The sequence below is a fragment of the Sciurus vulgaris genome (genome assembly GCF_902686455.1).
Source record: "Sciurus vulgaris genome assembly, chromosome: 2".
Classification (NCBI taxonomy): domain Eukaryota; kingdom Metazoa; phylum Chordata; class Mammalia; order Rodentia; family Sciuridae; genus Sciurus; species Sciurus vulgaris.
The window spans coordinates 15039219-15053096 of NC_136462.1; the positions used below are offsets into that span (position 1 = coordinate 15039219).

General features: G+C 47.7%; 1 protein-coding gene across 10 annotated transcripts in view; it reads left to right on the plus strand.

Annotated features, from left to right (window-relative positions):
* The window catches only part of TTC7B (tetratricopeptide repeat domain 7B), a 233159-nt gene that overhangs the window by 135302 nt on the left and 83979 nt on the right, over positions 1 to 13878 (plus strand). For 6 of the 10 annotated variants that reach the window (XM_079129541.1, XM_079129546.1, XM_079129549.1 and 3 more), the window contains 5 exons: positions 162 to 266; positions 2062 to 2179; positions 4342 to 4399; positions 9686 to 9758; positions 12379 to 12539. In XM_079129541.1, coding sequence (XP_078985667.1) covers positions 162 to 266; positions 2062 to 2179; positions 4342 to 4399; positions 9686 to 9758; positions 12379 to 12539 — 515 coding nt within the window. Of the gene's footprint in view, positions 1 to 140; positions 267 to 2061; positions 2180 to 4341; positions 4400 to 9685; positions 9759 to 12378; positions 12540 to 13878 lie in introns of all 10 variants that reach the window. The other 4 variants (XM_079129545.1, XM_079129548.1, XM_079129543.1 and 1 more) reach the window with 1 other exon arrangement.

A 13878-nucleotide genomic window follows, 5' to 3' on the forward strand; every position in this document is an offset into this window, starting at 1 on the left:
GCCATAGTAAGGACAAAATCCTAGCTGTCGCTGCACCCAGGCCCCACTTGGTTAGAAAACCTCGAAAAGAGGCAGCCCCACCAAAATCCCCCTGAAGGCATGATTAGTATTGGTCCCATCCAAAATTTTGAGTTTCACAGAAGAAATCTCCTCTCACCAAGTCTGCTCGAGCCGTGAAGGTGCTGAAAGAGTGTATCCGCCTGAAGCCCGACGACGCCACCATCCCGCTCCTCGCCGCCAAGCTGTGCATGGGCTCCCTTCACTGGGTGAGTAGGGCTGCCCCGCTGCACGGCAGGGGACCGCAGGGCGGAGACGCCACCTTTCCCATGTGGAGGCACAGGGAGAAAGTGATAGTACTTCACAGAAACACAAGGATGAGCCCATTTGGAGCTCCAGGCCCTGGGTCTGGGTCCCTGACCTCTGCGGGCCTCGCCCACCCACCCCGGGTCTGAGGGGAACCAGGATGTTCTGGGGCACTGCAGGTTCTCTTTTTCGTGGAAATACGATACAGAAGCAGCAGGGCCGAGACGGTTTGGAATCCACGCCCAGGTATGTCTCGCTGTCCACAAGCACCCGGGACTGGAGGCATGTGCCCCGAGTGACTCCTTCTCAGCCCAGCCTGGGGGTCTCTGTGAAGCAGCATCACTCGCCGCTTCAGCTCCGGTGTAAATCCAGCTTTCCTCCTTCCTCTCCCTCCACATAGGCCAGCTTCAAAGATTTTTGTTCAGATTTGCATTTGGCAAGAGCCTGATTTGTAACAGTTCTAGTACCTCAAAAAGTATCATTAGAGTAGAAAATAGAAAACAGACAACTGCTGAGATGTGGTATAGGTCATTGCTGCATTCATGCGGTTTTATCTTTCTTTTAACTTCATACCGAGATCAGTGTGGAGCCCTGGCTGGAGAGATTCGGGGTGCTGGCTCGCTGTGGTGCTTTACCATCATGGCCCGTGCAGCCTGGCTCTCCCCTGGTGTGTTCACCCAGCAGGAGGAAGTGAGCCTTATGAAGAGAGTGATCCACTCTTTTTTTCATTTTGCTTGAGAAAAGGAAGAAAAAAGAGAGCATGCTCTCACCTGGAACAGCTGTGTCATGGCAGTGGGTGGTCACGTAGGTTCTGGCACTTCAGAAGCTGCACATGGAGGAGCAGCGTGGGCAGAGGTTGGGCAGGGAGTGGACCAACCCTCGGGCATGGAGCGTGCCAGTCTCCAGCAGTGATTCTGCTGCCCTCTGGATTCTAGCTGAGACTCTAATTATTACTGTCACATGCCTCCCTAAACGCCCAAATAAACCTCCTTTTAAAAAATAGGAGTAACAAATCTTTTCTGTATGTTTCTTCTTACATTTTTACTGTTAAATTTTCAAATGCCACAGTAGCTTGACCACAATAGTCAAGCATATAATGAACTCCATGAACGATCACCCAGCTTCAATAATAATCACCATTTGCCACAGTTTTGAAGGAACAGATCTTGTTATTCTTGCCTGTAAGAATTGTGCAAGAGGTCTCATTGTGGGTGTAGTTTACAGGTGCACATTTCTCACTGGAATCTGCTGATGAAATAGATGTCCATGTGTTGTGTTCTGTCAAAAAAAAAATGGAGTTTTGAAAATTTTAATAGCTTGTGGCAAAAAGAATTCAAACCCAAGTGGATTCTTGATATCATGGAGAAAAAAAGACCCAAACACAAAACATTCCAAGAACTTTATTCTTTACAAATATATTTAATTCAACTTCTGAATACCTAGCGCAACCTCGTTACAGGACCTATCCATAAAAAATAAAGAAGAAGAAGGTGCAACCCCACCAAATATGAAAGTGATTTCTCAAAAGAAGGCAAATGAGCAGAGAAGGAAACATGAAGGAGCAAAGCCTAGCTAGGAGTGTTGAGGGCTCCTGGAGAGGCTCGATGGGGACAGCGGGGTCACCGAGCGGGACTGGAAGATTCAGGAGTCATTTTCAAAGTGGCTCATCAGAAATCCATTTTTGGCAGCAAATGCTTATGGGAACTCACGTTGGAAATTCTGCAGGTTGTTGTTTTTCACTTTTCTCCTTTTTTTCAGTTGGAAGAGGCTGAGAAGTTTGCCAAAACAGTTGTTGATGTGGGAGAGAAAACGTCAGAGTTCAAGGCCAAAGGCTACTTGGCTCTGGGGCTCACGTACAGTCTGCAGGCCACTGATGGTGAGAAATTCCTCCCTCTGGAGCCTGGATCTGCGCTACAGGGCCCCACAGTCGCCTCTATCTGGGGAGGAGGGTGCAGAAGTGGGGTCGTTCTGACATACCAGCCTGTGGGGACGCCGGTGCTCTGTCCTCTACTGGGACTGGGAAGGAAGGGAGGAAGGCCCCGCACCACCAGGCCTCTTCATAGGCCCTTGGGGCTGGTGTGACCACAGCGGCTCCTTCCTGGTAGAGGCAGAGCATCTGCTGTGAGGTGCGAGAGGTGATTCCCCCACCAGCCTCATGCCTACCCTAGCCCCAGCCCGTCACCTGGGCCATTCCCCAGGGAAAGCATGTTGTCTCTTAGGTGCAGGAGGCTAGCAGAGTTCTGGGGCAGATGCCTCCAGGAAGCTTCCCTTGGCCCAGTAGGAACTCTCCACTCACACATTTTAATTCACAGCTACGCACACGTACGGTGCAACAACCCACCAAATACACATGGCTCTTGGGGGCAGTGATTTACACAGTTTGGATATACTTAAAGTTTTGGTGGGTGGGCTTCTGGCTAAAAAAAGCATCTAATTGTGTGGGTTTTTTGGTACTGGGGATTGAACCATCACTGAACTATATTCCCCACCCCTTTCTATTTTTTTTTTTTTTGCTTAGGGTCTCGCTAAGTTGCTGAGGCTGACTTTGAACTCATGATCCTCCTGCCTCAGCCTCCTGAGCTGCTGGGATTACAGTCATGTGCCACTATACCCACCCTAATTGTGTTTTATATACTAATGAAGTTTTCTTTTTTTTTTTTTTTTTTTACTAATGAAGTTTTCAATGATATGTTTATAGAAAGTATAAGTCTATAAGTTGTTTTTCTGATCTCTGCTATCCTTTTAACATGTTGTTAAATATAATGTGAATACAAAAACAATCCCCTCAAAAACAAATATATAACAATGAATTAGTGTGAGGCAAATGCCCTTGTAGCCACCAGCCTGCTCAGGAGATGGAACCTTGCTGGCTACCTGGGGAGTCCCCTAGGTCCCCCTGCCAGTCACAAATCCCACTTGCCATTAGGAGAAAATACTGTTCTAACTTTTAAGTATTTTCTTTCTTTTATATATACATATACAATTATATGTATATACATAATATGTTTTTGTTATGGTTCATTTTACAAATTAACCCAAATCCTTCTTTCCTCTGCCCTAAAATATTGATGACCCTGGAAAAGTTTTACATATCAATTACTTTTCGATAATGGATTTTTGGCCAGTTTTCCATGTTTGCACAATTTATTGGCCATACTCGGCACATTACTTCACATACAGTAGACTTTCAGGGAAGGGTATGTTTCAAGCCGTAGCTTTACCTTGTAAATTCTCACCTGGGATTGATTCTACCCTAATCAGCCCTGAAACTTCGGGGGTCACTGGACTCTCTGGGCCTCCCCTGGCCCTCCGGTTGCGCTGGGTTGCTCCAGGGTTCCCTACAGCTCCGTCGCGGTGGCTCTAGGTCAGAGCAGCCACAGCCACACCCAGCCCCTGAGCAGCCTCCTGCTGCTCTGCCAAGGTGCATTGCCACCTCCAGCCACAGAGGTGGTGCTTTCCTCGGTAGCAGGCTCTGGGGAGACATTTGTCATGTGCTCTGCACAGCAGACGTGTGGCCTCCAGTTGGGTGGCCTCCCACACCCTTGAGCTGATATGCCAGCACGCTGTGTTGGTGCTCCATCCCCTGTACCCACACCAAGGTTTTCACACTGGCCATTTCTGGTGTGAATTATACTGGCCTTTCAGGGCATCAAGCTCATGCTCTTAGCCCTGGATCATAGCTTCTCAGGGCCAGAGAGAACCAGCCTGTTCCACGGGCTACATGCCTGCCTTTGGGATGATCAGTGTGCTCCTTCCAGAGTCCCAGCTAGTCCTTGGAAAATGGCCCCCATATATACTTGCTACCAAGATTGGCCATCCAGTACACACTGTCCCTTGGCATCGTTCCATAGTTCTGTCCTCTGAGCACAAGTGCCTTGGGAGGGGACTGGCCTTCATGTCCCAGTGGGGCCTGCTGTATTAGGCACTCGGGAATTGTTGCTTTTGATCCAGGTGAATGTGTCATTCTTGTGATGAGTTTGGTATTGTCAAAAACTCCCTGCTCTCCCATGCCACTGACTAATTGAACCCTTTTCTTAGCTTCTTTGCGAGGGATGCAGGAGGTCCTACAGAGAAAGGCGCTTCTTGCATTTCAGAGGTGAGTGGGAGTTCATCTTTTCGCTCGGCTGTACATAATGACTCCAAAGTATGATAAGTATAAAAAGAAGGGTATTTATAAAGATTATGTAAACAGTGCTTTACCCCTGGGAGCCTTTCGTCTGGAGCGGCGAACATACAGCATCAAAACTCGCCGCATGGTGCCGTGTCCCTCTGCATTGTGACCATTTAAACTGATACAGTGAGCTCAGCTTGAAAAAGACACACTTTATCTAGGGAGAGGCGTCCTTATTAGAGATGTTTGTCATCATCTAGAAAAGGGATCATTCTTTTCTGGATTTTTTGGTTACATGTTAAGATATAAGGTTTTTTATATTAAGAAATATAAAGGCTAGGTTTTACAGAGTCCCTGCAGTACTGTGTTAAGAGTCAGCCCAGCGAGCCCCAGGCTGGGCCCCATCCCCTCCCTGCCACCCCGTGGTTGTCCCGTCACCGTGCCATGCGTGGACTTAGTGAGTGTCATGATGTTTTTTCACATCTCTTACACACCCACAGGGCAGACAGGACGGCCGTAATGCCACTGCAGCTGGAGACTGAGGCGTGGGCCTTGGAGGAGTCGCTAGTCATGAAGAGGGAGGTTGTGTAGACCTGGGTCTCCTGGCTCTGGCCCAGGTTTTCTAGTACTACTGTACTACACTGCCCTGATCTTACTCTTGTTAGATATAATAATTCACTAAAATGAAATCATTGCCTGAAAATGTGGCCCTACCACGTGAAATCTAGAAGTGAAATCGATTCTGTCACCTTAATATATCCGAGTTTCACTGATTCCTTGGAATCGTATTAGAAGTTTGGTTATTTATTTGAAAATGTCACAAGCCCCTCCCACAGCCCACCACCCACGTTGGATCTCCCTGAGAGCAGCCCTGCCTCCAGCTATCATGGCGAACACGTGCCATTTTTCACCAAGCCCTTGTCACTCGAGTTCAGTTAGTCTGAAACACTTCCACCTCATTTCTTCCTGTTTCCTGGAAGGTCTGTCACTAGCCTCTTCCTTTGCCAGTCCCAGGCTGGTTCATGACAAAAAGTACCAGTTGACCTCTGCAGACATGTCTCCCGTCTCTGCTCAGCTCTTGTTGGTGTTCTTCACCGCAGAGCTCGGAAAGCATTTCCATTTCAAACGATTTCGGGTTTTAAATGCTCCAGTCCTAGTTTGTAAAACCCACACATGGATGCCTCAGAAAGTGGCCACTGCGTCTGTTTCACTTTTCTTAAATCAGCACATCTTACTGGTTCTCTAAAAACAACCGCAGCGGTGTCTGCCTGGAGCTGCCCGGGCGACTCTGTTATGTAACAGCTGCTCCATTGGCCTGAATCCTTTTATGTTCCTTTTCTGCTTAGGTTTTAATTCAAAGGGATTTAAAAATATTAGTTCCTATGGGGATAAAGAATAATAAAATCCCACTGACCTAACTGACTGTATTGCAGACGACTAACCTAAATTAGTATTTGTGTGAAATATAGAATGTTTTCCAAAGTAATAAATTTGGGGGAGTTCTTGTACACATTGACTTTTTAATGAATTTTAATCTTATCAAAAATTTTAAGAGAAAGATTTTAGGTAAATAAGAATGGTTCCCATTACTTCTTTTTTTAAAAAAAATTTAATTATTGATGGACCTTTATTTTATTCATTTATTTATATGCAGTGCTGAGAATTGAACCCAGTGCCTCACACATGTGAAGCAAGCACTCTACCCCTGAACCACAGCCCAGCTCCACATCACTTCTTTTTTTAAAAAAATTTCTAGTTGTAGATGAACATAGTATCTTTATTTAATTTATTTATTTGTATGCGGTGCCAAGGATGGAACCCAGTGCCTCACACGTGTTAGGCAAGTGCTCTGCCACTGAGCTACAGCCCAGCCCTCCACATTACTTCTTAAATGTAAATAGATGATTTAACCCTGTGTGACACTTTTTCTACCCTATATATTTCACATATTCTCCCTCACAATTCTATTAAGATTTTTGTTTCGTATTTTTCATTTACAAAAGAAAATGTGATTCAGAGAGGGGCAGGGTTGCAGACACAGCAGGTGAAAAATAAGTCTTGATTATGGTTAGAGCCGGAATCTGGAAAGACTTGCTCTCCAGGGAATCGAAGGACTTGGTGGTTCTGGAAAACGTTCCAGTGGTGTGGCTTGACTCGCGAGCTCGCCCTGTGCGCAGCACAGTGAAGAAAACAGTGTTGTTTTCAGGGTCATAAGTCGCCACTCCATGACCTCTCACGTCCTGAAGACACTGAGGGCGTGTCCGGGTGCCCTGAACCAGGAACCAGAAGGCAGGAGCCACTCCTGGAGGAGGGGCGTGTGGCCCTTTGTCAGCGTGGCGGGAGGTGCAGGGCCCCACAGGCTTCCCTCTCCCTCCTAGTGGGAGTGCAGTGTGCTGTGTTGTGTGCCTGTGTGGGGTGACCGACCATCCTGATCTGTGGGGACTGAGCCGTTTCCCAGAACATGGAATTTTCAGTGCTCAAGCCACAGAGTCCTGGGCAAACCCAAGTTGGGGGCCCTGTGTGTGTAACTAGTGGGAAATGCCTCAGTAATAGCCATAACCAGGCGTGCACATTCTTAACTTAGTACGCTAATCCTGTGTCCACTGGAGTGAGGACCCAAGGGGACTTGAGAGGAACTGGCACAAGGCAGCAGGGCGACTGTGTGCAGACAGACCTTTGGACTGGTGTCGTCCTCCACTCTGGCCTACCTCCTTAGCCGGGAGATCTTAGGCAAGATACTTAATAACAGATGCTTTGCAAATCGAGGTTGTTATTGTTACAAAGTGTGTGCCCTCGGATTAGGGTCAAAATTGACTGACCTTGTCTGTATTTTTGGCTTGGCTCCAAGGATGTTGGAGCTGGGAACCAGGAGAGCCCTGGGTGGACCTCAGGCGTGCTGGGGTCCAGCTGGGCAGTCTGGGCAGCCCGTGTTCTCCAGCAGCAGCCCAGCATGCTCTCTGGTGGGCAGGTCGAAGGCTCCTCGAGGAAAGGCACTTGAACACTTCGTTTCCAGGCTCCCCAGAGGCTGGCATAGGCCTGGCCTCACAGTTGGCGCTGTCCAGTGAGAATGGATATGTAGGCAGTTGGATGGACAGACGGGGGATGGATGGGCAGCCTCTTCCTCGTGGAAGAGAAGCTGATCGAGTGAGTGTGGAGGTGCTTTGTGCTGATGTTTGTATTCTCTGGGTTTCTTGTGGCAGCCTGCTGTGGGAAGGGGTTGGTAGGGTGTTTTAGATCATGTACCTGCATTTTTGGTGGTCCCCGGTGAGAGGACTTTGCCCAGGATGCTTAGCTGCTGAAGCTGTTCTGAACTGGAGAGAGGTCCACACAAGATCAGCCCGTGTGCTTCTTGTTTTGTTCGGTGTTCTTTTTATTTCCTTTTCTCTTTAATAAGCCAAAATAGTCACTTTAATTCATTAGTGAAATTTTCAAAATCAGATGTGTGTGCTTGGGGTATGCCTCGTTAGAGATCTGGCAGTCGGGCGTTCGTTTCAGCCAGGGATTCTTCCGTGTTGTGTTCACGCACCTCAGAGGTGCTGAGGTCTGCTCTCTTCCTTTCAGGGTGGGGCCTTTGGCAGAGCTGTCTTTATCCAGACTCAATTCGCCAGACCAGGGCCACCTGTCACTCAACTGGTCTTACGCAGAGGCAACAATGATTTAGCTCCATTTGAGAAGACAGTGAGCTGCGCTGGGAAAGTTATAGCTCTCAGAAATTCTTTTTGAAGACTGTTAGAAACCTAGCTTTATTATTTTTGAAAGATGAATAAAAATAAATAATTCTAAATAATCCAGTCTCCTCCTAATTGATTTCGTAATCATTTTCCCTGAATTATTGGGAGAGGCAGAAACCTTGACATTCCAGTCTCTCTTAAGAACCAACGAAGAATCTTTTGCACACAAACATATGGAAATACAATACTTGTGAATAAATAAAACCAGAGCACAGGAGCAGCCTCTGGTGGAAATAAGACATTGCAAAGGTAACAGGCAAGTTCTCTGCCTTGGCGTCCTGGGCTCAGGTGAGGTATCGGAGACCACGTCTTGGGGTCAGGCTGCTCGGGACAGCCAGAGTGGGAGTTTGCCTTGCTTGTAAGATGAATGAAAGGTCAGACACCAGTCCTGCACAAGCTACTGCCTTTGCCCAGTGCCCACAACTAGTGGACTTCACGTGTTTTCTGGCTAGACTCCTGTGGGACTCATTTTGCTCCACCCACCTTCCCGCCTCCACAGATGCAGTTAATTTAAAGGCCTTATTTTTATAGAAAACCACCCTTGGCAGGTTTACTGCAGTTGAATCCTTAATGACTTGGTTTTTTGTTTTATCTTGATTTTGCTTTCTGCTGGTAGAAGATTCTCCTTTAATCACAGAACGTAGACAGAACAGTGTGATGGTTTGTTTGTATGTGGGTCCCACCGTTTGTAATTAGTCTGCTCCAAAGTCTCTTCTAAGGAAAGTAAAAGTTTGTTTTTCTCTTCCTGCCAGACTGTTGAGTGCAGAATTTTGTCCTGTACATGGTCCCACTTTGAGTTGCTCTTGGTGAAATACAGTTGACTTCCGTGTAAAAGCAGAAGACATTTGTGGTCAGTCAGGCGGCCAGCACAGCCTCTTCACATGCAGCATCAAAGGCCAGTTAGTGAAGCCAGGCCTCGCGCCTACCACACGGTCTTCCACAACAGTTGCAGGAACCAAATTAGTAAACTGCATGAAATTTCGTAGAAGCTTCAAAAGACTGAATGGGTGTCTTTCTTTGCCCATCTGGTTCATGAAAAACGGAAACCTCATTTTATAAGCAAAGCTGGGTCTTTGATTTTCATATGGTTTCTCTGAAATCCAGAAATTTGGATGAAGTGATGTTAAGGCCAAGCCAAACTTAACCAAAGCAGCCATCGCCTTCCCAAGAACACACGTGGCTTTTCCATGCCCCAGTGTGACACTGGGCTTTTCCTGCCCAGCTTGAGGAAAGCATTTGCTGGGGAGGCATTCCTGGGGCCTGTGGATTCTCCACTCATGGTCCCTCTGATAGGCCTGGGAGCACTGGCTGCCGTTCAGATACTAGACACGGTGCAGAAACCTGCGCCGGGTCGTTCCTCTACACAGCGGTCAGAGGGAAAACTCTTGGCGTTGGTTAGCGGACAGGGAGGAGAGATTCCTTACAAAAGCCACATACGTGGCCGAGGCCTAAAGATGAGGTGTGATGGAGACTTGCTTGTTTGATAGGGAAGTAAAAGTGGCCTCGCCCATTGTACTAATGGCCATGAATACTTTTTCAGGGCCCACAGCCTGTCACCTACTGATCACCAAGCAGCTTTCTACCTGGCTCTGCAGCTTGCCATCTCCAGACAGGTCAGTCTCCTAATGTTCCCTAACCTTGGCGCACGCTCTGTGTCTGTACAGTTCCCTCAGCTCCTCAGTGTGAGGTGGCAGGTGATCTTCCTTTATCCGCTTGAGGCTGACCTGGAGCCAGGGCCTCCTTCCAGAGGAGACTCTGGCATTTTGGTCAGTTTGAGCAGCAGCTGTGAAGACACGGGTGTTCCAGAATCTACTTTTGGAGATTCAATTTACAAATCTGGTGGGTTCGATCTGGGGTCAGAGGACAACATGGGGTGCAGGACATGGCATGTACCCTGGTCCCTGGAGTCATCAAAGAGCCTTTGTCTCTTGCTAGGGTAGCAGAGCCCAATGCCGAGCTGCATAGTGGGGATTCAGTCACTGGGTGGAGCCTGGTTGTCATTAGGGCATCCGTCATTGACAGGAAGATGCCAACAGATCTAAACAAAAGACAACAGGTCCCTTAAAGTGCACAGAAGACATGAACAGTTGCACTCAGTGACCGCTGGCAGGAGACGCAACCGTGTTCTCCGTGCTAGAGGGACAAGCTTTGCTGGCCTTCATCCTTCCAAAGACAGTAAGTTGCCTCTGACAGTCTGCTATCCTCCTGTCCCCTCCCAGCTGTTCTGGAGACTCTAGCCACATGCCTGCCTGCCCACCAGGTGCAAGACACTGGTGGTGACCCTCGTACATTCCTGACCGCTGACTAGGAGGGTGAATCAAAGGTCAGCTCTCCAGACGTGCCATTCCCCTGGAAGGCCTGGGCTAAAGCATGTGTCCGACTTCCCAGTTGAGGAGTGGCTCCCATTGGCCATCAGGGGATAGAGGACACCAAGATGCCTCCCCCATAAAGGTCCTCTCACCTGGGAGGGTGCAGCTCAGGAGCTGCTGCTGTGCCACATGTGGGCTGAGCCCTGACTGGTCTCCCCTTCGCCAAGCAAGAGCTTCTCCCTGATCTGCGAAGCCTCAGCAGCCTGCTCTCCCTGCTCTTGCTTGGCCCTCTTCTTCACTATTAGTTTTCCCCATTGGACTTAAAATTCCAGGAGAACAGGACCCAAGTGTGTCATCGCTTTCAGGGCCAGCTGATGGGCCTGGCACTTGGCACACTGCCTGACAAGTGTTCAGCACCCAGTAAGACTAGTGGAATGAAGGAGCCACCTCTGAATTCCCTCGGGTCGGCTGTCCTCTGATTTTTGAGCCCAGTTTATCTCTAATTCTCTGGTCATCCCTGCAAATCAAGTCTATGATACAGCCTGCCTTTTGCCCCTTCCCGTGGCACCAGGGTGAGTGCTGTTCCCAGGGAAGGTTGTCGTGTGGGGAGTGCGTAGTACAGAGAGGCTGGTGGTGCAGCCGCATGTGGTATCCAAACACCAGAGCTCTCAGTGCGTGTTTCCCTGCTGACCAGGGACAAAGCAGTCGTGACCTCCTGCCTTTGAAGCCAGTGCCATTTGACCAGGAAGATTGCATGGAGAGGAATCAGAAGATCTAGAGTCATTTCTTCTCGCTCAATAGCTGAGTGACCTGCTAACGCCATTTCACACCTGGACTTTGGTCCCTCCTTATAAATGAAGGATGGGGTCAGCTGTTCTCCCTTCCACCTTGGCCACCATGATGCTGGGTTCCAAAGCAGAAAGCATTTATCATCTCAATCCACATAGAATGGAAGCTCAAGAAGGAAAAGGAATAGGTTTGAGAAAGAGAAGTCTTGGTTTCTAGTAAGGGTCGAGGTTACCCAGGGCTTAGAGAGAAGCACGTGAGCTGAGCAGAGGCCCCCATCCAGTGCTGGATTCCAGATGAGGAGTCCATGGAGTGGTTGTGCAAGAACGCTTCTGTCCCCAGCTCTCTTTTGAAATCCAACTTCAGATTCTCATTCCCCCTACTTCCTGTTAAGCCTGCCTGGACTCTTGGGTATTCAGATACCCACCATGTCTATATGGTGTCAGCCCTGTGCTTGGGTGGTTGTGAAGGACATCTTGGACAGCTGTTGCATTTGTTAAGGTTGTATCTGGTCCCACCTGAATTTGGATACATCTACTTTGTATGTACATTGCAATTTGTTTCTTGCTTCCAGTTATTTCGGGTTATAGTTTGGAAAGGTGTCGGGGGCGGGGGATTGTGTTTTTCTTTTTCCTATTTCCTTGATGTCAAATGGAGATCTAAATATCTGATCATTTAGAAAGCTCTGTTAAAATTTTTATGACTTATTAAGTATTTTAATTTCAGAAATACTATAAAAAATGAGAATAGTTCAGCCACAGCAGTTTAGTTCCACTAAAAACCCCTGGCAGCTTGTACATGTTTCCAGCTACAGTGAAATCATCTTGGACATAATCAAAAGTAGATCCATTTCCTGGAAAAAACGAGAAAATGTTTATGAGGGAGAAATAGAGATTTGGTAGTGGCGGTTGTATAGAAAAGCAGGACCCTCATTTCCCCTCACGGTCCAACCCGCTCGCTCCGTCTCTTTTCCTGCTTGTGGTTTATAGCCTGGGCCACCATGAAGACTGGCTTAAGGTACGAACATGGCCCAGTGCCAAACAGGTCCTGACATTCAGAGCCGGACATCACAGCAGTGCCTTCTTCCTCGTGTGACTGCATGTGTTTAAAAGTTCTTTTTGGTTTTGTTTTGAACCAGATACCAGAGGCTCTAGGGTACGTCCGCCAAGCTCTTCAACTGCAAGGCGATGATGCCAACTCCCTGCACCTCCTTGCCCTCTTACTGTCAGCACAAAAGCATCACCATGACGCTCTCAACATCATTGACATGGCCCTGAGCGAGTACCCGGAGAATTTCATGTAAGTGATCCTGGCCTCTGGTTTTCCCTTCTCAGAGGTTGTTCAATGAGCTCCTTCCCCCTTCTCTTTCCAGTCTGTCCAGCGAGCTCCTCATGGACAGCCTTGGAGTAAATGACATAAAATCTCCTTTACTCTTGGGTTTTTCTTCCTAATACTGAAAAACAATCTTGGTCCGCTAGGTCATCCTAATGTGGCATGTGGTCGTCCCTGTTTAGGTAAACTGCTTCAGCCATTCTGTCCCTGTGTGTACTCTTGGAGCATACAGGATGATTTTATGTGGATTGTAGATGAATATTTTAATAGTTATATATTTTAAGTGTACATTGAAAAAAATATTGTTTATCAAAGCATGATTTCATGAAAATTATTGCTCAGGGGAGACAAAAATGTTTAGCCAGTTTTAAGAAAAGTATTAAGTAAATACAATGCACTTGGACACAGTGAAGGGTCTCTTGAACTCCAGGGATGGAATCTGCAAGAGTGGCTCTGTAGCTGGTTTGTCTTGTTTTTCTAGGGGCTGCCCTGAGCTCTGGCTTTGAGCAGCTTTGATCAAGATCCCTTACCTCTGTGAACCTTGGTTTTACTCTCTGGGAATTGGAATTCCTTAGTGAGTCAACCAAAATTTGTACACATTCTAAGAATCATCATTATAACCTGTCATATGCTTGAATTACCCATTTATTTCACATCTTTTTTCTGAATCACATTTTTTTTTTTTTTTTTTTTTGTGGTGCTGGGGATTGAACCCAGGGCCTTGTGCTTGCGAGGCAGGCACCCTACCAACTGGGCTATATTCCCAGCCCTGAATCACATTTTTAATGGGCTCATGAATCTGGAATTCATTGAACCCATACCTGTGGGGTCGGCTCTGTGGAGGAGGACATTGTCTTAGGGCTACTGGGTTACCATTTCATCCTCAGTGGTGGTAACTTGGTAACCTGTACACGGTGGCCAGAAATAGCTCGTACTCTGCAGGCTGGAAGGGCTAATTGTCGACAGGGTGGCAGAGCCAGTGGCAGGATGGCTTGGGGTGGGGGAGGAGGAAGGATGCCCAAGGGGGCCCTTCAGGCTGTCTTCACTTTCAGAAGTCAGTGGGGTGGCAAACTTTGAAGTGGGTCAGCTCTGGCTTTATTTCTCTGCCTCATCACCTCACTGTGTTTTTTAATCAGTGCATTTCAGCAGCTCTCCTTGGAAATCGGTTCACACATTTCCATCACAAACGTTTCCTTGTCTTCAGTGAAAGGGCATTTCTCTTCTCACCATCCAGAGAATTCTTGTTATAATCCAGGAAACCTCTGCCTAGAGCCTGCTTTTGTAGCCTCAGCTACAAAAGAGAGGG